At 42.0% G+C, this 25949-nt stretch overlaps 1 gene segment (V, D, J or C); it reads left to right on the top strand.

The window, feature by feature from the left end:
* Positions 1-21125: 21125 nt before the first annotated feature.
* Positions 21126-25592, top strand: LOC116571513. The segment is given in 3 exon segments: positions 21126-21196; positions 25003-25112; positions 25249-25592. Coding segments are annotated over 3 exon segments (525 nt in total).
* Positions 25593-25949: the final 357 nt, after the last annotated feature.

Raw genomic sequence — 25949 nt, 5'->3', positions numbered from 1 at the left:
ACTCCATAGTGTATATGAACCACATTTTCCTTATCCATTCGTCCATTGAAGGACATCGTGGCTCCTTCCACAGTTTGGCAACCGAGGCCATTGCTGCTATAAACATTGGGGTACAGATGGCCCTTCTTTTCACTACATCTGTATCTTTGGGGTAAATGCCCAGGAGTGCCATGGCAGGGTCATAGGGAAGTTTTATTTTTAATTTCTTGAGGAGTCTCCACACAGTTCTCCAAAGAGGCTGCACTTCCCACAAACTTGCATTCCCACCAACAGTGGAAGAGGGTTCCCCTTTCTCCACAGCCTCTCCAACACATGTTGTTTCCTGTCTTGCTAATTTTGGCCATTCTAACTGGTGTAAGGTGATATCTCAATGTAGTTTTAATTTGAATGTCCCTGATGGCTAGTGATGATGAACATTTTTTCATGTGTCTGATAGCCATTTATATGTCTTTATTGGAGAAGTGTCTGCCCACATCTTCGGCCCATTTTTTGATATGATTGTCTGTTTTGTGTGTGTTGAGTTTGATTTCTTATACACTAATAATGAAAATACAGAAATGGAGATTAGAAAATCAATTCCATTTACTATAGCACCAAGAACCATAAGATACCTGGGAATAAACCTAACCAAAGAGGTTAAGGAATCTGTACTCGTGGAACTACAGAACACTCATGAAAGAAATTGAAGAAGACACAAAAAGTTGGAAGACCATTCCATGCTCTTAGATAAGAATTAACATTGTTAAAATGTCTATACTGCCTAGAGCAGTATTATACTTTTAATGCTATTCCGATCAAAATTCCACTGGTATTTTTCAAAGAGCTGGAGCAAATAATCCTAAAACTTGTAGGGAATCAGAAGATACCCCGAATTGCTAAGGAAATGTTGAAAAACAAAAATAAAGCTGCGGGCATCACGTTACCTGATTTCAAGCTTTACTACAAAGCTGTGATCACCAAGACAGCATGGTATTGGCATAAAAACAGACACATAGACCAGTGGACAGAGTAGAAGCCCAGATATGGACCCTCGACTCTATGGTCAAATAATCTTCAACAAAATAGGAAAAAATATACAGTGGAAAAAAGACTGTCTCTTCAATAAATGGTGCTGGGAAAACTGGACAGCTATATGCAGAAGAATGGAACTCGACCAAAAATGGGCAGAAGATATGAACAGACACTTCTCTAATGAAGACATACAAATGGCTATCACACACATGAAAAAATGTCCCTCATCACTAGCTTCAGGGACATTCAAATTAAAACTACATTTATATATCACCTTACACCAGTTAGAATGGCCAAAATTAGCAAGACAGGAAACAACATGTGTTGGAGAGGATGTGGAGAGAGGGGAACCCTCTTCAACTGTTGGTGGGAATGCAAGTTGGTGCAGCCTCTTTGGAGAACAGTGTGGACATTCCTCAAGAAATTGAAAATAGAACTTCCCTATGACCCTGCCATTGCACTCCTGCGTATTTACCACAAAGATACAGATGTAGTGAAAAGAAGGGCCATCTGTACCCTAATGTTTATAGCAGCAATGGCCACGGTCGCCAAACTGTGGAAAGAACCAAGATGCCCTTCAGTGGACAAATGGATAAGGAAGATGTGGTCCATATACACTATGGAGTATTATGCCTCCATCAGAAAGGACGAATACCCAACTTTTGTAGCAACATGGACAGGACTGGAAGAGATTATGCTGAGAGAAATAAGTCAAGCAGAGAGAGTCAATGATCATATGGTTTCACTTATTTGTGGTGGACATGGGGAGTTAGAGAGAAGGCGGTTGGGGTAAATTGGAAGGGGAGGCAAATCATGAGAGACTATGGACTCTGAAAAACTATATGAGGGGTTTGAAGTGGCAGGGGGTTGGGAGGTCGGGGTACCAGGAGGTGGGTATTATAGAGGGCACGGATTGCATGGAGCACTGAGTGTGGTGAAAAAATAATGATACTGTCATGCTGAAAATAAATAAATGAAAAAAATTAGTTTCTTGTAGGCAACATATAGATTTTTTTTTAATCCATTCTGATACCCTTTGTCTTTTGATTGGGGCATTTAGCCCATTAACATTCAGGGTAACTATTGAGAGATATGTATTTAGTGCCATTGCATTGCCTGTAAGGTGACTGTTACTGTATATTGTCTCTGTTCTTTTCTGATCTACTACTTTTAGGCTCTCTCTTTGCTTAGAGAACCCCTTTCAATATTTCCTGTAGAGCTGGTTTGGTGTTTTCAAATTCTTTCAGTTTTTGTTTGTCCTGGAAGCTTTTTATCTCTCCTTCTATTTTCAATGATAGCCTAGCTGGATATAGTATTCTTGGCTGCATGTTTTTCTCATTTAGTGCTGTGAATATATCATGCCAGCTCTTTCTGGCCTGCCAGGTCTCTGTGGATAAGTCTGCTGCTTATCTAATATTTTTACCAGTGTATATTACAGACTTCTTTTCCCAGGCTGCTTTCAGGATTTTCTCTTTGTCACTAAGACTTGTAAATTTTACTACTAGGTGATGGGGGGTGGACCTATTCTTATTGATTTTGAGGGGCGTTCTCTGCACCTCCTGAATTTTGATGCTTGTTCTCTTTGCCATATTGGGGAAATTCTCTCCAACATTTCATTCCAGTACAGCTTCTGCTCCCCTCTCTCTTTCTTCTTCTTCTGGAATCCGAATTATTCTAATGTTGGTTCGTCTTATGGTGTCACTTATCTCTCGAATTCTCCCCTCGTTGTCCTTTAGCTATTTGTCCCTTTTTTGCTCAACTTCTTTATTCTCTGTCATTTGGTATTATATATCTCTAATTCTTTCTTCTGCCTCATTTATCCTAGCAGTGAGAGCCTCAATTTTTGATTGTCCCTCATTAATAGCTTTTTTTATTTCAACTTGGTTAGATTTTAGTTCTTTTATTTCCGCAGAAAGGGCTTTTATATATCCTGAGAGGGTTTCTCTAATATATTCCATGCCTTTTTCAAGCCTGGCTAGAACCTTGAGAATTGCCATTCTGAACTCTAGATCTGACATATTACCATTGTCTGTATTGATTAGGTCCCTAACCTTTGGTACTGCCTCTTGTTCTTTATTTTAAAATTTTTTATTTTTTATAAACATATATTTTTATCCCCAGGGGTACAGGTCTGTGAATCACCAGGTTTACACACTTCACAGCACTCACCAAAGCACATACCCTCCCCAATGTCCATAATCCCACCCCCTTCTCCCAAACCCCCTCCCCCCAGCAACCCTAAGTTTGTTTTGTGAGATTAAGAGTCACTTATGGTTTGTCTCCCTCCCAATCCCATCTTGTTTCATTGATTCTTCTCCTACCCACTTAAGCCCCCATGTTGCATCACCACTTCCTCATACCAGGTAGATCATATGATAGTTGTCTTTCTCTGCTTGACTTATTTCACTAAGCATGATACGCTCTAGTTCCATCCATGTTGTCGCAAATGGCAAGATTTCATTTCTTTTGATGGCTGCATAGTATTCCATTGTGTATATATACCACATCTTCTTGATCCATTCATCTGTTGATGGACATCTAGGTTCTTTCCATAGTTTGGCTATTGTGGACATTGCTGCTATAAACATTCGGGTGCACGTGCCCCCTTGGATCACTACGTTTGTATCTTTAGGGTAAATACCCAATAGTGCAATTGCTGGGTCATAGGGAAGTCTATTTTCAACATTTTGAGGAACCTCCATGCTGTTTTCCAGAGTGGCTGCACCAGCTTGCATTCCCACCAACAGTGTAGGAGGGTTCCCCTTTCTCCGCATCCTCGCCAGCATCTGTCATTTCCTGACTTATTGATTTTAGCCATTCTAACTGGTGTGAGGTGATATCTCATTGTGGTTTTGATTTGTATTTCCCTGATGCCGAGTGATATGGAGCACTTTTTCATGTGTCTGTTGGCCATCTGGATGTCTTCTTTGCAGAAATGTCTGTTCATGTCCTCTGCCCATTTCTTGATTGGATTATTTGTTCTTTGGGTGTTGAGTTTGCTCAGTTCTTTATAGATTCTGGACACTAGTCCTTTATCTGATATGTCGTTTGCAAATATCTTCTCCCATTCTGTCAGTTGTCTTTTGATTTTGTTAACTGTTTCCTTTGCTGTGCAAAAGCTTTTGATCTTGATGAAATCCCCATAGTTCATTTTTGCCCTTGCTTCCCTTGCCTTTGGCGTTGTTCCTAGGAAGATGTTGCTGCTGCTGAGGTTGAAGAGGTTGCTGCCTGTGTTCTCCTCAAGGATTTTGATGGATTCCTTTCGCACATTGAGGTCCTTCATCCATTTTGAGTCTACTTTTGTGTGTGGTGTAAGGAAATGGTCCAATTTCATTTTTCTACATGCGGCTGTCCAATTTTCCCAGCACCATTTATTGAAGAGGCTGTCTTTTTTCCATTGGACATTCTTTCCTGCTTTGTCGAAGATTAGTTGACTGTAGAGTTGGGGGTCTATTTCTGGGCTCTCTATTCTGTTCCATTGATCTACGTGTCTGTTTTTGTGCCAGTACCATGCTGTCTTGATGATGACAGCTTTGTAATAGAGCTTGAAGTCCGGAATTGTGATGCCACCAACGTTGGCTTTCTTTTTCAATATCCCTTTGGCTTCGAGGTCGTTCTGGTTCCATATAAATTTTAGAATTATTTGTTCCATTTCTTTGAAAAAGATGTATGGTACTTTGATAGGAATTGCATTAAATGTGTGGATTGCTTTAGGTAGCATAGACATTTTCACAATATTTATTCTTCCAATCCAGGAGCATGGAACATTTTTCCATTTCTTTGTGTCTTCCTCAATTTCTTTCATGAGTACTTTATAGTTTTCTGAGTATAGAGTCTGTGCCTCTTTGGTTAGGTTTATTCCTAGGTATCTTATGGTTTTGGGTGCAATTGTAAATGGGATTGACTCCTTAATTTCTCTTTCTTCTGTCCTGCTGTTGGTGTAGAGAAATGCAACTGATTTCTGTGCATTGATTTTATATCCTGACACTTTACTGAATTCCTGTCTAAGTTCTAGCAGTTTTGGAGTGGAGTCTTTTCGGTTTTCCACATATAGTATCTAGTATCATATCATCTGCGAAGAGTGATAATTTGACATCTTCTTTGCCGATTTGGATGCCTTTAATTTCCTTTTGTTGTCTGATTGCTGAGGCTTGGACTTCTAGTACTATGTTGAATAGCAGTGGTGATAATGGACATCCCTGCCGTGTTCCGGACCTTAGCGGAAAAGCTCAGTTTTTCTCCATTGAGAATGATATTGGCAGTGGGTTTTTCATAGATGGCTTTCATGATATTGAGGTATGTGCCCTCTATCCCTACACTTTGAAGAGTTTTGATCAGGAAGGGATGCTGTATTTTGTCAAATGCTTTTTCAGCATCTATTGAGAGTATCATATGGTTCTTGTTCTTTCTTATATTGATGTGTTGTATCACATTGACTGATTTGCGGATGTTGAACCAACCTTGCAGCCCTGGAATAAATCCCACTTGGTCGTGGTGAATAATCCTTTTAATGTACTGTTGAATCCTATTGGCTAGTATTTTGTTGAGTATGTTCGCATCTGTGTTCATCAAGGATATTGGTCTATAGCTCTCTTTTTTGATGGGATCCTTGTCTGGTTTGGGGATCAAGGTAATGCTGGCCTCATAAAATGAGTTTGGAAGTTTTCCTTCCATTTCTATTTTTTGGAACAGTTTCAGGAGAATAGGAATTAGTTCTTCTTTAAATGTTTGGTAGAATTCCCCCGGGAAGCCGTCTGGCCCTGGGCTTTTGTTTGTTTGGAGATTTTTAATGACTGTTTCAATCTCCTTACTGGTTATGGGTCTGTTCAGGCTTTCTATTTCTTCCTGGTTCAGTTGTGGTAGTTTATATGTTTCTAGGAATGCATCCATTTCTTCCCGATTGTCAAATTTATTGGCGTAGAGTTGCTCATAGTATGTTCTTATAATAGTTTGTATTTCTTTGGTGTTAGTTGTGATCTCTCCTCTTTCTTTCATGATTTTATTTATTTGTGTCCTTTCTCTTTAATTTTTGATAAGTCTGGCAGGGGTTTATCAATTTTATTAATTCTTTCAAAGAACCAGCTCCTAGTTTCGTTGATTTGTTCTATTGTGTTTTTGGTTTCTATTTCATTGATTTCTGCTCTGATCTTTATGATTTCTCTTCTCCTGCTGGGCTTAGGGTTTCCTTCTTGTTCTTTCTCCAGCTCCTTTAGGTGTAGGGTTAGGTTGTGTACCTGAGACCTTTCTTGTTTCTTGAGAAATGCTTGTACCGCTATATATTTTCCTCTCAGGACTGCCTTTGTTGTGTCCCACAGATTTTGAACCGTTGTATTTTCATTATCATTTGTTTCCATGATTTTTTTTCAATTCTTCTTTAATTTCCCGGTTGACCCATTCATTCTTTAGAAGGATGCTGTTTAGTCTCCATGTATTTGGGTTCTTTCCAAACTTCCTTTTGTTGTTGAGTTCTAGCTTCAGAGCATTGTGGTCTGAAAATATGCAGGGAATGATCCCAAACTTTTGATACCGGTTGAGTCCTCATTTAGGACCGAGGATGTGATCTATTCTGGGGAATGTTCCATATGCACTAGAGAAGAATGTGTATTCTGCTGCTTTGGGATGAAATGTTCTGAATATATCTGTGATGTCCATCGGGTCCAGTGTGTCGTTTAAGGCCTTTATTTCCTTGCTGATCTTTTGATTGGTTGATCTGTCCATTTCAGTGAGGGGAGTGTTAAAGTCCCCTACTATTATTGTATTTTTATGTGTTGCTTTGATTTTGTTATTAATTGGTTTATATAGTTGGCTGCTCCCACGTTGGGGGCATATATATTTAAAATTGTTAAATCTTCTTGTTGGAAAGACCCTTTGAGTATGATATAGTGTCCTTCCTCATCTCTTATTATAGTCTTTGGCTTAAAATCCAAGTGATCTGATATAAGGATTGCCACTCCTGCTTTCTTCTGATGTTCATTAGCATGGTAAATTCTTTTCCATCCCCTCACTTTAAATCGGGAGGTATCTTCGGGCTTAAAATGAGTTTCTTGGAGGCAACATATAGATGGGTTTTGTTTTTTTATCCATTCTGTTACCCTGTGTCTTTTGACAGGGGCATTTAGCCCATTAACATTCAGGGTAACTATTGAGAGATATGAATTTAGTGCTATTGTATTGCCTGTAAGGTGACTGTTACTGTATATGGTCTCTGTTCCTTTCTGATCTACCACTTATAGGCTCTCTCTTTGTTTAGAGGACCCCTTTCAATATTTCCTGTAGAGCTAGTTTGGTGTTTGCAAATTCTTTCAGTTTTTGTTTGTCCTGGAAGCTTTTTATCTCTCCTTCTATTTTCAATGATAGCTAGCTGGATATAGTATTCTTGGCTGCATGTTTTTCTCGTTTAGTGCTCTGAAAATATCATGCCAGCTCTTTCTGGCCTGCCAGGTCTCTGTGGATAAGTCAGCTGCCAATCTAATATTTTTACCATTGTATGTTATAGACTTCTTTTCCCGGGCTGCTTTCAGGATTTTCTCTTTGTCACTGAGACTTGTAAATTTTAGTATTAGGTGATGGGGTGTGGGCCTATTCTTATTGATTTTGAGGGGCGTTCTCTGAACCTCCTGAATTTTGATGCTTGTTCTCTTTGCCATATTGGGGAAATTCTCCCCAATAATTCTCTCCAGTATACCTTCTGCTCCCCTCTCTCTTTCTTCTTCTTCTGGAATCCCAATTATTCTAATGTTGTTTTGTCTTATGGTGTCTCTTATCTCTCGAATTCTCCCCTCGTGGTCCAGTAGCTGTTTGTCCCTCTTTTGCTCAGCTTCTTTATTCTCTGTCATTTGGTCTTCTATATCACTAATTCTTTCTTCTGCCTCATTTATCCTAGCAATGAGAGCCTCCATTTTTGGTTGCACCACATTAATAGCTTGTTTTATTTCAACTTGGTTAGATTTTAGTTCTTTTATTTCTCCAGAAAGGACTTTTATATCTCTCGAGAGGGTTTCTCTAATATCTTCCATGCCTTTTTCGAGCCCGGCTAGAACCTTGAGAATTGTCATTCTGAACTCTAGATCTGACATATTACCAATGTCTGTATTGATTAGGTCCCTAGCCTTTGGTACTGCCTCTTTTTCTTTTTTTTTTGTGTTGAATTTTTCCGTCTTGTCATTTTGTCCAGATAAGATTATATGAAGGAGCAAGTAAAATACTAAAAGGGTGGCAACAACCCCAGGAAAATATGCTTTAACCAAATTAGAAGAGATCCCAAATCATGAGGGGGGAGAAAGGGGATAAAAAGAGTTTCCAAAAGGAGGAAAGAAAAAAAAAAAGAAAAAAAGAAAAAAAAGAAAAGAAAAGAATTTAAAAAGAAAACAAATGAGAAAAATATAAAAAAGAATATATATATATTAGATAAACTAGTTAAAAACGTTAAAAAAGAAAAAGGTAAAAGTTAAAAAAAAATTTAACCTGAAGGCGAAGAAAAAAACAAAAAATGAAAAAGAAAAAAATTAAATTAACTGCAAGACTAAAAAAAATCACAGGGAAAAAGCCATGTATTCCGTGCTTTGTTTTCTCCTCCTCTGGATTTCTGCTGCTCTCCTTGGTATTGAAACCGCACTCCTTGGTAGATGAACTTGGTTTTGGCTGGATTTCTTGTTGATCTTCTGGGGGAGGGGCCTGGTGTAGTGATTCTCAAGTGTCTTTGCCCCAGGTGGAATTGCACCGCCCTCATCAGGGGCTGGGGTGAGTAATCCGCTCGGGTTTGCTTTCAGGAGCTTTTGTTCCCTGAGCGCTTTCCGTAGAGTTCCGGAGGATGGGGAATACAAATGGCGGCCTCCTGGTCTGCGGCCCGGAGGAGCCGAGAGCCCAGGGCCCCACTCCTCAGTGAACCCTCAGAGAACAGCGCCCAGTTACTCCCATCTGCCTGACCTCCGGCTGAGCTCCGAGCTCACCGAGCCTGCGACCAGTTCAAGGTAACACCAAGCTGTGAGCTTACTGTCGGCTCTGTCTCTGTAGCCAGCTTTCCCGTTCCAATACCAGCAAGGTCTGCGACACTCAGACACCCCCGATCCTTATGTGACCCTGCGGGACCTGAGGCCACGCTGACCCCGCGTGGGCTTCACCCTGGTTTAGCCTCTGGAGCGATGTCCCTCAGCGGAACAGACTTTTAAAAGTCCTGATTTTGTGCGCGGTTGCTCCGCCGCTTGCCGGGAGCCGGCCCCTCCCCCCGGCATCTATCTTCCCGTCGCTTTGGATTCACTTCTCCGCCGGTCCTACCTTTCAGAAAGTGGTTGTTTTTCTGTTTCCAGAATTGCTGTTCTTCTTCTCTTCCATCTGCCAATGGATTTTCAGGTGTTTGCAATCTTTAGATAAGCTATCTAGCTGATCTCCGGCTAGCTGAAGTAGTCTCAGCCTGCTACTTCTCCGCCATCTTGACTCCTCCCCCTTTTTTTTTTGTGGGAATTTTTCTACCTTGTCATTTTGTCCAGATAAGAGTATATGAAGGAGCAAGTAAAATACTAAAAGGGTGGCAACAGCCCAAGGAAAATATGCTTTAACAAAATTAGAAGAGATCCCAAATTGGGAGGGGGAGAAAGGAGATAAAAAGAGGTTCAGAAAGAAAAAAAGAATAGAAAAGAAAAGAAACAATTAAAAAAGAAAAAAAATAAAGAAAAAGTATAAAAAAGAAAAAAATATATATATATATTAGATAAACTAGTTGAAAAAACTTAAAAATTAAAAGGGTAAAATTAAAAAAAAATTAGCAGAAGTAGAGAAAAAAATTGAAAAAGAAAAAAAAATAAATTAACTGCGAGACTAAAGAATCATGGAGAGAAAGCCATGAGTTTTGTGCTTTGCTTTCTCCTCCTCTGAAATTCCGCTTCTCTCCTTCGTATTGAAACTGTACTCCTTGGTAGGTGAACTTGGTCCTGGCTGGATTTCTTCTTGATCTGCTGGGGGAGGAGCCTGTTGTACTGATTCTCAAGTGTCTTTGCCCCAGGCAGAATTGCATCACCCTTACCAGGGGCCAGGCTGAGTAATCTGTTCAGGTTTGCTTTTGGTAGCTTTTGTTCCCTAGAGTTCCGGAGGATAGGCATGAAAATGGTGGCCTCCCTGTGTCCCTCCCAGAGGGGCCGAGATCCTGGGGCCCCACTCCTCAGTGAGCCCTCAGATAACAGTGCCCAATTACTCCCGTCTCCCTGGCCTCCAGCCACACTCCGAGCTCACAGAGCCTGCAACCGGTTCAAGGTAACCCTGAGCTGGGAGCTCACTCCTTGGCTCTGTCTCTGTAGCTGGCTTCCCCGTTCTAATACCTGTAAGCTCTGTGACACTCAGACACCCCCGATCCTTCTATGACCCTGCGGGACCTGAGGCTACGCTGACCCAGCGTTGTCTTCACCCCAGTTTCACTTCTGGAGCAGTGTCCCTCAGCGGAACAGACTTTTAAAAGTCCTGATTTTGTGCTCCATTGCTCCACCGCTTGCCAGGAGCAGGCAACTCCCCCTGGGGCCTATCTTCTCATTGCTTTAGATTCACTTCTCTGCCAGTCCTACCTTTCAGAAAGTGGTTGATTTTCTGTTTCTAGAATTGCTGTTCTTTTTCTCTTCAATCTGTTGTTGGATTTGTAGGTGTTTGCAATGTTTAGATAAGCTATCTAGTTGATCTCCTGCTAGCTGAAGTAGTCTCATCCAGCTACTTCTCCGCCATCTTGACTCCTTCCCAGAATCAAATTCTTTTTTTTTTTAAAGATTTTATTTATTTATTTGACAGAGAGAAATCACAAGTAGGCAGAGAGGCAGGCAGAGAGAGAGAGAGAGAGGAGGAAGCAGGCTCCCTGCTGAGCAGAGAGCCCGATGCGGGACTCGATCCCAGGACCCTGAGATCATGACCTGAGCCAAAGGCAGCGGCTTAACCACTGAGCCACCCAGGCGCCCACCAGAATCAAATTCTTGAAGAACCATCTTTCAAAAGGTATAAGAGGCACAGTGGGTCAATTGACCTCGTTTTTTTGAGATACACACACAGACACACACACACACACACACACACACACACACTCCTCTCTTCTCTCTCTGATTGTACAGTGTCTAGGATTGCAATTTCTGGGTTTTCCTGTCCATCCAGAAGGCATGTTCAACCTGTGTTTACCCAGCTGTCCTCTGTGTCACAATCTCCAGGAGTCAGAGCCCCCATCAACAAAGAGACCACAGAATCAAATTCAATGGATGTCTCATCACCAGGACATCCAAGACCTTCTCTGAGCACATTTTATCCTAGGACGAGGCTGAAGCTCAAAAATCTTAGAGGAGTCTCTGTCCCCATGGGCAGCTCAGTACCCAACCATCTCTGGCCTCAGTCCGTACCTGAGGCTTATCACTACAACATCAGGGCTGTTCCTCTGGAGAACAGGTCCTGTAGGAATGTAAGACACACACTTCCTGTGCTCTCAGGGATGGGCCATAAGCCCCTAATCCAAACTAGTATACCTCCAAAGAGGATGAACTTCTGCTGAAATGTCTTCAGCCCCATGCTAGTGCCACAGGATCCCTGATATAGGGCCATAGTCCCTCTTATCTCTACCTTTCCTTCAATCAGTTGTGGGAAATTTAACAAAACCTTCTGTGTTTAGGTGGTCTTGGGTAATAGAAATTTATTCCTCTCATCATGATGATTTACTCTCTCCTGAACATGTTGGATACAGGCTATAGGGGATACTGCTGTACCCACTCTAGAGAGGAGTCCAACCCAAAATTTGTGTCCTGAAAGCTCTGTTTGTGTTTGGTAATTCCATCACTGAGATGGCTCTGCAATTTGTAGGTAGAGGTTTCTCCTGGGGCCACACCAAATATCATGCTGGTCTCTCCTTCTTGTTGTAAAAACCCATGATACTAAACTCATGACAAAAAAGTTATTTCAGAAAAACTTTATATAATTTATTCAACCAATAACATAAGGAATTTCTTTTTATTTGTTGTTGCATCGTGGTTTTAACCACAATTTCCATCCATATTCTCTCTGCCATATAAACAGACCTGGGAACTGTATCCTAGAGATTCCACCTGCAGCTTCACAAATATAGTGTCACTATGTTTAAACCAATATTACTGAGATGAATTTAATATGCAAGAACAAAGGGATGCAGGGTCAGGGGAAGGACCATTGGGGAGAAATCTGGGTCCTGCTTCCTCCTCTTGTCTCTAGACCGCAGGTCACCCTGTCTCCTGTCTCTCCCCTTTCCAGGGTGCTGGACCCAGTCTGTGCTGCTCAGCCTCCCTCCATGTCTGGGGCTCTGGGCCCGAGGGTCACCATCTCCTGCACTAAAATCAGCTCCAACATTGGGGGTGGTGAATATGTTTCCAGCTTCCAGGCAAAGCCCCACAATCATCATCTATGGTAACCACAATCAACCCTCAGGGATCCAAGATCAATTCTCTGGGTCCAAGTCTGGCAGCTCAGGCTCCCTGACCATCATTGGGCTTCAGGCTGAGGATGAGGTTAATTCTTACTGCACAACATGGGAAAAAAATCTAAGAGGTCATACAGTTCTCCAGGCCTGTGGGGAAGTAAGACAAGAACCCACCTACTCATCTGTAAAGAGGGGGACACACACCAGCATTTCCTCCTCATCTTAGCCTCTGATTCTGCTTAACCTTTTGCTGAGGCCCAGGATGGACACAGGTACATCCAGGGGCATGACCTGGGAATGAGGATCTCCCGTCCTCAGTGTCACTGAGAGCAGCACATTCCTAAACGAAGTCTTCATGTACACATAAATTTCTTATCTTTACCAGGTGTGGACATTTTATTTCTTGGCTGGTTCATATTTCTATTTACCTTCTGATTTTAAATTAAGTGAAACAATTTTTTTTTTTGTCCTTTAAAGTATCATGGTACTTCGGCTCTACCTATGTAACCCTGAAAGACTAAGTCAGCCCTATTTGCTTTTTTTAAATTATTATTAATATCTGAATGATTATAACCAATGCTGGTAGTTTTCTTTAAAATATTTGCTTATAAATTTTTATAGGGGGAGGGGCATAGGGAGAAGTAGAGAAGGAATCTGAATCACACTCCTCACTGAGATCAGAGCCAGAACATAGGCTCAACCTCCCAAACTCAAAACCATGACCTGAGCTGATATCAGAGTTAGAAGTTTATCTGACTGAGCCACCCAGGATCCCAGGCTGGTTTGTCATGTATTCTGACTTTTTGTGAAACAGATTTCAATGTACAATTATAAAATTATTTTAATAATCCATAGAGTAAAACCTGCAAGTGAATGTTTACATAAGCTTATTCATAATCACTAAAAACTGAAAGCAACCCAAAATTTGCCTACAAATATTTATTTCAGGTTCATATATTATCCCCCAAACCCGGAACCAATAGGTGGCACATTTATAAAACGGGTGATTTTCATCATATGGTCATAATTACATCATAGTGGAAGACGGAAAACTCGAGAGAGAGAACAAACATCTGCTGTATCTGGAGGGGCTAAAAGAAGAAAAGGAGTTGAATGTTTCAGGAGAGGAAACTATTTTTGATCTATAGAACTATTCTCTTTGATACTGTGAGGTCACAGAAAGGCCAGAATCCACTGAACACTGTACAGCCCCATAACAGAAACTTAATCTATGAATAAAAAGAAAAAAAACACACACAACAACACATCTTTTAGGAGTTTTGGGGCCTGTGATGGAATGTAGAATGTAAAAAAAATCCATCAGTCTTCAGTAAAAACCTGTGAACCCACATCAGTGCCAGTCTGGGGGGAAACCTGCTGAGCTGAGTGACTGTGAACCTGAGTGGAGCCTCTCTATGTAAAATCATAAGAGACTGCACGTGAGTGCTGTGCTGTAGAAGATAATGTTGTATCCCCAGGGGAACATGGATTGTTTTTTTGGTGTGTGATATGTACAGGAATTGAACAAGTAAGTAAGTGGGTGGACGGAGGTGGATCCAGATTCCTCACTTTTGGAAGGGAAATTCAGATATAACCAAGGGAGGACACTTGAGTGAAGCCTGTGTTTGGTCACAGATTACAGAGATGACAGTTTGAAATCATGTTTAGTTTGATGGTGTCAGATAGTGGCATGTGGGATTAGTCAGCACTATGTGCATGTTCCTGGGTTAGTTGACTCATCTGAATGTCATTTGTCTGTCATCTGAATGGGACTGGAAGCAATGGCACCCCATAACCGGGACATACATTCCCCACATTTTTTTTTTCTTTTCTAATACCACTCTTTTGGGAAGAGATGCATACTTCCTTGGAGAAAGATTTAATTCCCAGAGGCACCTGGGTGCCTCAGTAGGTTACGTCAGGTCATGATCCTGGGGTCCTGGGATCCAGGCAGGCATCAGGCTCCCTGATCAGCAGGAATCCTGCTTCTCCCTCTCCTCACTCACTCGCTCTTTCTCTCTCTCTCTCTGTAAATAAATAAATAAATAAATAAATAAATAAATAAATAAATAAAAACTTTAAAAAATGATTTAATGCCCAGATCAGGAATTTCACAGGATGAAAATAGAGCACCTTGTAGTATCAGAAGGCGAAGAATCCTTTTGAATAAACAAAAGCACACCAGTGCAACTCCACCACACACATGATTATGCATGAGCATACACAACACCCCCCCCACACACACACACGCGGCAGGGAGTCAAGGAGCTGAAGAGTTAACTCAAGGGACTCCCACTGAGATAAACTGGAAAGATGTAAGGACCCCCATAAATGTAAGAGTATAGGGGTGTGCCAAGTTTAAATAGATGTCTGTGATCCATGTGGTTCACTGGTTGTATAAGTGAATAAATGGAAGGAGAAGAGACACATTCCCATGCAGAAGTTTCAGAAAGTTCTCAGCTCTGAGAGAGCAGTGTTCTGAGCTGGGCCAGCAGGAATATCCATGTCTAGCTGTCATATCCTAAGGCAAGCAGGATCCTTGTTGCAGTGTTGCTGTCCCACACCTGCACCACAGAAGCCGCAGGAGCCCTTAGACTGACCTCCCTGCACATCGAATTACTCATTCTACCCCCATGGTGGGCTTCTCCACACCTGAGGCCAGGCATGCAAAGATAGACCCTTGCACAGAACAAACACATTTTCCTGAAGAATCTGGATCAGGAAGACATTCAGGGGAGAGAATAGTAGAAAAGTAGGGAAGAGGGGTCTCAAGGCCAAAAGTGAGGCTTCAACAGCTGAATTCTGAAGGCATCTCCCCCTGGCCTACACATTTGTCCCCTTCACCTTCCTCTACAATCACTGACCAGGGAGGCCCCTTGGGGCAAATTAAAGAGTGGACAGGACAAATTTTTCTACCTTTCCTCCAGGATCCCAGCACAAGTATTCAGGCATCCCATTCTTCATACCACACTCTCTCTCTACTTCCAGGTCAGACTGCACTGGTCTCACCATTTACAGAGTTTGGGAGTCTGCATACAAAATAAAAATATAACAGTGTGTGCCTGTATATACATATGAGTGAGCATATATAATATTTATATGTTAATATATTTAGATAATACATATATATCACATATAATATGCAGTATGTAATCAGTAATAAAATATTTTCATAGAAAAAAAAGCAGAAGGCATCATGAGAGAATGCTCACAAATATGCAAGACAAGTTTCAAGAATTTTTTGATAGAGAACATGTGGCCCAAACTCATTTCTAATCCTATAAAATTCATGACACACTATCCAATAAGAAAAACAGGAAAATTCAGGTCACCTGGGGGACTCAGTCAGTTAAGCACCTGCCTTTGGGTCAGGTCCTGATCCCAGTGTCCTTGGATCAAGCCCCACAACAAGTTTCTGGCTCAGTGGAGATTCTGCTTCTCCCTTTCCCTCTGTCTGCCACTCTGCCTACTTGTGCACTCTCTCAGTCAAATAAATAAATAAAAAAATTAAAAAAAAATTTAAGACAATTCCATGTGTTAATATAGAGACACAATCTTGAGCATATCAGCAAGAAGACTCCAACATTGATTGGTACAATTCCCCTTGACCTCCATGGAAGAATGGCCTGAAAGCATGGCCTTTGTGTGCTCTCTGGAGGTGAGTTTACATGGATTTTGGAGAGGGCAACAGATAGTGTGAGGTAATGAGTCATGTGTACACTGTCCCAGTAAGAGTCTCAGGCTCTCAGTGTGGATTCCTTTAACACTGTGGCAGAGAAAGATGGGGATATCAACACACTGACAAGAGACACAGTACTCTTCTAGCCTGTGGTGGGCAGCATACAACATGGTCATTCTTAGGTCAAACACACCTTTTGCTTCGGTCAAGCCTCATCTCCCAAGGGCCACCAGGGGAACTGCTCTCTGCTCGTTCCTGCATGGCCATGGGCTCATGGATCACTGGATTTTTCTATAATACTAGTTTTGCATATTATACCATTCACTTCTGGATAAGGGGGGATGGGGGTTGGTTTAATGGGTACACAGTTCCTATTTGAAATTATCAGAATGATCTAGAAATGGATAGTGGTGGTGGCACACAGCATTATAAGAGTGCATAGTGCCACTGAATTGGGCAGAAGAAGTGATTAAAGATTTGCATTTTACATTTAGGCATATGTTGCCATAATTTGAAAATCACTAGTTAAGTTATTCTCACAAAAGTCTCTGCAGCTAAATACCAACATTATGATACCATGAGCTTCTTTTAAATTAAGATGGGCTAGAATAGTCTTCCTCCACTACCCATATGATCCATCTCTTGCCTGCCCCTGTATGTGACCCCCATCTGCTCATGCTTACCATCTACAGTCACTTGTGGAGGTCTGGTGCTGTTACCTAGATCAGTGTTTATGAGGTCAATGGAATGCTGTAGTTGACCTCCACAGAAACCAAAAATGCACCTCAAAGAGGACAAGGTGAAGGGGCTCGGTCTTCTCAAGAATATGGGTTGAAGAAACCCACCAGATGTACCACATGGATTAACCAAGTTCTTCTCAGAATTGGAAGAGAATCTAGAATGAGTAGTGGAACTGAAGGCGTATTTTCATTCTGTGTATCCTTGAGATTAACTTCAGCAACAGGGCCTGTCATTCACAACAGTAAATGATACCTTGCACATTTCTAGTAGTGTAAGTGATTAAAAACATCCAGGAGGAGCTGTTCTCATGACTCATGCTCTGAAGTTTGGGGATTGGAGCAGTTCAAGGGCTGTGCTGTCATCATATAGTGGTGGCTTCCCTGTGGCTCTGTCATTTACCAACTTTTCTCAACTGAACCCCTTTATGGGTCTTATTTTTGGGTAAACATTTACTCAAAGTCACTGATTCTAATTCACTCAATGTCACTAATTCTAAGTCACTAATTCACTAATTCAGGCAGGCCACATTTAATGACTGACTGACTCGGGGTTCCATGAGTTAGTCCTCGAATTTCCCCTCTCCAGACTATAAAAGCCTATCCCAGGTCCAAACTCCACACAGAATGGGCTGGACTTATTGTAAACATATCACAGTGCTAATCTGTCTTCTGCCCCTTTATGCATACCTCACTCCTGACCTGATGGTGACCCTGAGAGCTTTCTACATCATCCTTATGGAAAAAAAATATCCATTTCAGTAATAGTTTCTCAGGAAAGGATGGGGACCAGGAATGTCTGACTGTCATAGGAATGGAGCCTGGTAATGGCTCCTGCATGATCCATGAAGCTCTAGTGAGATAGTTACAAGAGCTCTTAGGGGGCAAGAAGAGGGGCATTCACCATCCCTGTAGCTCTGGGAGTAAATATTAAATTTGGATATGTCTCTCCTTATTTCAGGGATGTCACAATATACCTGTCACACATACCATCCTGTAGCAAAGGATTGAAATAATGAGGAAACATGAGACAAAGGCTTCTTTTTGCACATTTTTTTTACTGTACATCGAAAGTGATTTAAGGAAATACCTATTATTTTATATAAAAAATAAGCCTTTGAATCATAAAGAATCTAAGGGGCACCTGATTGGCTCAGTTGTTAAACATCTGCCTTTGGTTTAGGTCATGATCCGAGGGTCCCGGAACCAGGCGCCACATCAGGCTCCCTGCTCAATGGGAAGCCTGCTTCTTCTCTCTCTGCTTCTGTCCCCTCCCTGTGTCTTTCGCTGTCAAATAAATAAATAAAATATTTTTAAAAAGAAGGAAAGAAAGAAAGAAATAAAGAAAGAGTGAGTCTAAGTAAAATATGCAAAATGATCTGAGCAAAGATGACATACGGATGGCAAACACACTTGAGAAAAGATGTTCAACATCATATGTCAGTAGAGAATTGTAAAATGATACAGCAATGAGATAATGTTATATACCAATTGGAATGGATAAAATCTAAACACAGATGACACCAAAGGCTGTCTAGGACTTGTAGTGACAGGAACTCTCTTTCATTACTGATGGTAATGCAAGTTGTACAGTCACTTGGGAAAAGGGCTTGACAGTTTCCTTAAAAGTAAACATTTTCTAACCTGAAAAATCCACCAACCATACCTCTTGGTATTTACCAAAAGGAGTTCAAAACAATGTGAACAAAAAATCTGCACAAAGATGTTGACAGCTGCTTTACTTATAACTGCCCAAACCTGGAAACAGCCAACTGAGGTGACTTTCCAGAAGTGGTGGTTGAATAAAATGACATGCAACCAAACAACAAACTGTTGATCAGTGCTAGGAAAATCTGAACCTTCAAACCATTAAAAGACATAGAGTGCATTTAGGTGCATATTGCTCAGTGTTTCAGAAGCCAACTAGAAATGGTTGTACTCCATATGATTCCAAAGATATAACATTCTCAAAAAGAAAGAAAAAGAAAAAAGAAAAAAAGAAAGAAAAATCTAGGAACACCTGGGAACTTGGTTGATTGAGTGTTCAGCTCAGCTTTGTCTTGGGTCATGATTGCAGGTCATGGGATTGGGTTACTTGTTGGTCAACTGCAGTGTAACATTGTCCTTTTGTTCCTTGAAACTGGGTTTGTGCCTGCCACCCTTCCTCACCCCAAAAATGGAAACAGCACTGGAGCAGTGGAGACAGTTGGAGACAGACCTCAGTGAGGAGCCACCCCAGGGGATTCTGAGTTCAGTGTGGACATTAGGATATTGACTAAGGATGGCCAATGTGTGGCCCGTTCTCCATGGATAGTGGAAAGGGGATCCACAGCAGTGGAGATGGAGGGTTCGTTGCTCTGAGCTCAGCCTGCTCATATCAGTCAGGGGGCACAGGAGTGGGGCAGAGAGGCAGCGTGAGCCTGTCCTGAGGGTTTATGGGATGATGTCAGCTGGGAAAGCAGCCTCTGCCTGAATGTGGGCCTAATGTCTAGCTTGATTCATTTCTAGGACCTCAGTGATCAGGTGGGTCCTCCTAGGCTGCTCTTCATGACAAATACCAAGTAGAGAAAATGGAGTTGAGGAGTGGGGACCAGAATGTAGTGCTCCTTCCCCCGAGTTTGAGGGGAATAAGAGAGAGTCTGCAGTTCTGCCTCCCTGTGGCTCGAAGTCCAGGGGATATGCAGTTGGGGTGAGAAGTTTGAGTTCTTCTCCATTCCTACTTCTCCTTTATGTCCACTGTCCCAGGCACTTCAGCATGACTCTGGATGATCCACACTCATGCATCCTTTTGACTCTTCCTGAGGTACCCCTGAGGCATGAAGGTCTACAAAAATCACTTCCAGACAGATCTTCACTGTCTTCAGCCTTCCCTGGAGGCTTTATACAGGAAAGACAAAGAGGGTCTGGTCTTACCTGAACAGACACCCAGCTAATCACTTTGGAGCCTGAGGAGAAGGTAGGATGTCACTAACACACACACTGCAGGAATGGTGAAGGAACTGAACACAGGAGCCAGCCCGGACTGAGGGACACTGCTTCCAGGACTCTTTTCATCTCTTTTGGACACAGGGATGGTGCACAGGGTTGTGTTCCAGGATCCTATCCCTCCTACGTGTCCACTTCTGCACAAGGTATGACTCACCAACTGTTACCATCAGTGTCAGGCTGTGGTCTTGGCATTCTGCCACTCAAGGTCAAGGTCCACCATTTCTGAGCTTGGAATTCACTATTTCTACTTATGCTTCAGGTCCTCAACTCTTATGAAAAGGGAAGCATCTTCTTATCTAGTGATCCACTACAGTAAACAGCAGCACCATCTAATGGGTCACTAAAAACAGAGTTCCTCATGTTCCACAGTCCTGGCATCTCCTGTGAGCACAACCACCTACATCCCTGCCTCCTATTTTCCTATCTTAGTTGTTCCTCCTCGGCCACAGTTTCCTCAGTTCTGCCCTGTTGTGTCCACCCTTTTGTTCCCCTGTGCACGCTGTCACCAAGTGGTTTCCCAACTGTGCGAAATTGCTGTGTCCCTTCATGGTTTGAGGATCTTCACACCATTTTTTAATTTATTTTTACTTCTGTGAACCCATTTGGAGAACACATTCACTCCTCTCCTGAGACATATAGTTAAGACCTCCTGTGAGGAGATCTCTAAATGTCCCAGGGGTGAGAAAATCTCATTCTTTTATATGATCCTTTCTTTTTTTTTTTTTTTAACAGATTCTTATGTACACAGGAGTGTTTATTTCTGGATAACTGTTTCCTGAATATTTCAGGACTCTCAAATCACAGACGTGTATCCATGTTCTTTTAATAAGACCCAGGATGGTGCTTCAAACAGTCATTCAGGTCACTGTTGAATGCTGGTGGCACAAATGTAGACATTAACCTCAGGACACTGAGGACCCTGCAGGGAGGCATATAACCATCAGGGGACACTGTGCATCTCTCTGTGCCATTCAAGGTGACTCTCAAGTTGGTAGAGACCCTACCCTCAAGGCATGGCAGAGGCTGATCTTCCCTCTGTACTCCCTACTGAAATCCAGGAGCCTGTTCCCTCAGGGCCAGGCAGAAGCTCCTATTCAGGGTGCTGTCGCTGGGTCTGACTCAGAGCAGGAAATGCCCTCAGTTCTTCTGTCCTCAGGTCCTGAATTAGTGATCACATGGACTCTGTCAGAGTCTGTAACGGGGTGCAAATTTGTTTAAACAAATTACCTTCCCTGGGGAATGTGAGAAGGAAAAGACAAGCCTGGGAAATCTCAGCCCAACTGTGGAGACTAGGGCCTATGTCACCATGGCCCAGACCAGACCATTCACCATTTCTTCCTCCCTCTATTCTCATGTAGAGAGAAATCCGACTTTTGGGTGAGCTCCCAGACAGTATCAGCCTCAAGACCAAGAAACTCCCAACACCATTGCCCTATCACCCATGAGTTTCTGTGTTTGCAGGCTCTCTGTCCCAGCCTGTGCTAACCTAGTTGCCCTCCCTTTCTGCATCTAGGTGAACAACAGTCAGACTCACCTGCACCCAGTGCAGTCATTTAATTGTAAGCTAGTACATTAACTGGTTCCAGCAGATGTCACAAAGCCCCACACACACTATCTCTGGTACTATTGAGACTCAAGAGTGGAGATGTTATCTAGGGTCTCCAGCTGCTTCTCTGGGTCCAAAGTTGTCTCAGCCAATGCAGGGCTTCAGTTCATCTCTGGGCTGTAGCCTGAGGATGATAGGGACTATTACTGTCTAATTGGACAGGATTGCTTTCCACAGTGACATGGGCTGATAGAGAACTGGAACTGAACCTTCCATCTGCTCAGTGTCTTGTTCGATGACGTTCCAACACTTGTAAAAATGTGTATACACAAATTGTGATTGTATTTACTACTTTGTTTATGATGTGTCTAAGAAAAACAGAACAAGAATATCAGCAAATACTTCAATGTCATGATGACCCTGGTGTTTGGTGCTTATTCCTATGGGATAAAAACAGGTTCTGTGAAGCTGAACTTTTTTCTCTTGAAATAAGAACTATCTTTTCATTGCCTTACCTCCAGCAGAACCCAGGGACCATTCCAGTAGGCAGACAGTCTTCCAATGCATGGACTCTGCCTTCCCAGGTGTCAGAACACAGATCCACCCTTCCCTCCCAGGCTCCTGTGTTTAGGACTAGCTGAGGATCCCTCATGAATGAGGCTCTATCTAGGTTGTGACTTGCTGTGTGAGAACACAGGCCTGGGAAGGGCTGGCCTGGAATACTTCCTAGGCCTCTGAGATTTCAGTTATGAAGTCAAGAAGAGGGAAATTTTGTGAGCTTGAAGCCATGAATCCTCTTATGATCCAGCAGTAGGCAATGTTGCATCATTGCTAGAAAAGGGAGAGTGTGTTCCAGAGAAGTTGGGGAAATGAGGTCCATAAATGAGTCTCTGCAACAGATGATACCATGCAGGGCATGTGGGGCTCCTCTTGAATGTGTTTTCCTGAGCCCACAGTTAGGATATTTGTCCTGATCACTTTCCATACATTAATAGAGTTCCTGTGAGGTCAGGCAGTTTGACGTCCAGATCAGGAACCACCCCCCCACCATATGTGCATGTGTCACTGGCCCTGTGAAGTTCTTGATGACTCAAGATTTGAGGTCAACATCACCTTCAGAGGACAAAATAAACACTGGGTGTTCACATGAAATTGGTACCAAGGCTCAGACAGCCCCCATGATTGTGCTTGGGACAGCATGAAGGACTGTCTTCATTTCCAACCTCATTCTTCAGATCCAACTGGTTATCAGGAACTCTTTTATGATCCTTGGCTTCATTGTGAGAATGGCTGATTATCATTGTTATAGAGCTGATACAACCAAATGTCACATAGAGCTCCTGGTCCATGGGCAAATGTAATAATATTATCTTTAACCCTGTTCCCATCCTACTGATCATTCCCATGTTCCTGTATGGGTTCAAACACAGCTCCGATTATGGTTTCTACTGTTACCTGTCCTACTGAGATCAGAAGACTTCATGCCCTAAATTTTGTGGATGTTTATAGGTTAATAAAAAACATATGTTTTATATTTATTGGTCACCCAATGTAGTAGAATTACTTTGTTTCCAGAAGCAAATTGAACCCCATAATTTCTGGGTGACAAAGAGAAAAAGGGCTTTGGGTTAGGATGTGTGACCTAGTGGTCCTTTTCCCAATGTCCTACATGCTTCTATTGCCAGCCTATGCTTTACTGAGAATTTTATGATATCTGAAATCTTAGAGATGTTCAGTTTCTTTTTTTCTCCTGAGATTTGGGAAATGGCAACACACATACATTGATGTTAGAAATGTTGGTATCCCTGATTTCTTGCACAAATATTTTGGAACATTGAACATGTAAGTAACATGTTAAATTTCATGATGTTCATATACCATACATGGATGATGGAGTGTTTGGGAAGGAAGTCATGTTCAGGAAGAGAGTAGGACAAGGGACAAAAAGGGGTGAGATAGTCAAGATGAATCATATCCCTGATCTCATGTTGGATATGGGTGAAAGTCTAATAATCTATTGTCTATAGTTTAACTTGAATATATAAAAATGTATGTATATATTTTATTTATTTATCCTCTCTTGAATAACACACACATGCACATATATGTATATATACATATATATACATACATATATATACATATACATGTATATGTATATAATGTGAATACATATATAGTGTATATATACATATATATACACTCTATATATGTGTGTATATATGTATATATTCTTTTTTAATTTTTTAATTTATTATTGTTTTATGTTAGTCACCATAGAATACATCATTAGTTTTTCATGCAGTGGTGGTATATATTAGACTTTTGTTGGGTAAATTTTAGTGTAGCCAACAAAAACCATTATTTGTATTTATTTACTTATTTATTATTACCCATCATTGAATCAAATGAAATCTCCACTAACATTTTTAATGAAATGTTTTGAAATGTTTTCTGCATTGTCCCCTTTAGAATATGGCACTGAGCATGTGTATTCCTACAAAATCCCCTGTCTATGCTTTTCCTAGATAGAGCCCATATGCTTTCTTGAAGGCAGCTCAGGTGTTCCCCCAACCCTGTCTATGTACCACCTGACCTAATGCACACGTGGGTCATTCAGCATTTTCTAGTTAGTTAGTTAGTCCTCTAACTATATATGCACATATTTACACATCCCATGGACCAAGACTCCTCCAGGAGGGAGAACTTACAGGAAGTCAGCATAAGCATTAGAATCATAGTACAGCTGTCCCCCACCTTTGAAAGCTTTTTACAACACTTAGCTTTTATGAAACACTTACATAAATACCTGCTTTTACTGATAAAGCAAATCTGAAGATTATTTTCAGTTTTAAATTAAAAAAAGAAAGAAAATCCAAACTAACATTCAGCATTTATTTTTTAGGGAGTCTCTACAAAACTGTGCACCACTCAGAAAGCAGTAGGTGAGTCACGAGCTCCTTCCATGGGAACTACACCCAGCAGCTCAGTATCAGGAAGCCAGCACTTTGAACCGTGTACATTATCATATTTGCTTTATCCCCATTTATTTTTTCACATCTGACAGCAAAATGTGTCCTTAGGTATAAAACAAGCCTAGGAAAGTATTTTTGAGTCTGGATACATGCAAGTTTGTGTGTACAAATTAATGTTAATTGCTCTTTGTCCTATGCCATCGTGGAATGATGTACTTTCAAAGAGCAGGATAAACGTACTAAGAATTGTACAGTAGATGTGTGTATACACAGGGAATTGAGGATCTTCAGAAATCAGCTGGGCAATCAGGGTTTTGGGATACTGGGACTGCTGCACCCTGTGACCAGCAGGGGGAGCTGTGGGACTGCTCTGTGATCCCTATATGGCTGTTTACTGAGGTACATTTGCTCAAGGGAAATAACCTGGGGACTGGGCACTGCTCTCCTTGATGGGGACTCAGCAGCTGTGTCTTCTCTGGTCTGGCAGAGTCCCCTGAGAGGGAGAGGTATGTGGTCTCAGTATGTTCTTCCCAGGGGGTGAAACCAAACACCATCCTCCTGAATGTGTGGTGTGAACTGAGCTCCACCACCAGGGCTCAGTGAGGGGCTGGGCTGACGCTGGATGAACCCCATTTGCATGGACAGCCCTGCCTATGGCACAGGGTAGAGCAGAAAAGGAGGCCTGGGGCAGACCAGCCCATAGTGGGGACCAGGGTCTGTGTCACCATCGCCTGGATTCCTGTCCTCCTCATGCTCCTGTCTCACTGCACAGGTAGAGAAAGACTTAGGGACACAGGGGGCTCCATATGATATTTTACATTTTCGGGATTTTGGGACTTTTGGTTTTTTTTGTTTGTTTTGTTTTTCCCACTTATAATTCCATCACCCATAAGTGTCTGTATTTGCAGGATCTTTGTCCCAGCCTGTGCTGACCCAGCCGCCCTCAGTCTCTGCATCTCCGGGAACAACAGCCAGACTCACCTGCACCTTGAGCAGTGGCTTCAGTGTTGGCAGCTATACCATATACTGGTACCAGCAGAAGCCAGGGACCCCTCCCAGGTATCTCCTGTACTACTACTCAGACTCAAGTACACAGCTGGGACCTGGGATTCCCAGTCGCTTCTCTGGCTCCAAGGACACCTCGGCCAATGCAGGGATTCTGCTCATCTCTGGGCTCCAGCCTGTGGATGAGGCTGACTATTACTGTGCATTTTGGCATAGTACTGCTTGTCACAGTGACACACACAGATGAGGAAGTGGGACAATTACCTCAGCCTGCTCAGAACCTTGCACTCTGACTCTCTTCCAAATTAAAATTACTAGAGTACACACAGACTGTACTTGGAAGTAGCTAATAGATCACAATCCCCTTTCTACCAGGTTCCTATGCAACCTAAGTGATCTCTCAGGGGGAAAAACAAAACAAAACAAAGACAATAAAAAATGCGTGGTAATGGAGAAACTTTGTCTGGTGACCCAAATGTAAAAATTCAGAGCCTGCTAAGCTCACATTTTTTTTCTCTCTTTATAAAGACACATAAACTTTCCTTAATTTTCTTGAACAGAACCTGCACATCATCCAAGCAGGTGGACAGGCCTCCACAGCATG

This window comes from Mustela erminea, chromosome 13 (genome assembly GCF_009829155.1).
Source record: "Mustela erminea isolate mMusErm1 chromosome 13, mMusErm1.Pri, whole genome shotgun sequence".
Taxonomy (NCBI): domain Eukaryota; kingdom Metazoa; phylum Chordata; class Mammalia; order Carnivora; family Mustelidae; genus Mustela; species Mustela erminea.
The sequence above is the reverse complement of the archived record's forward strand: the minus strand, read 5'-3'. Positions and strand labels throughout refer to the sequence as shown.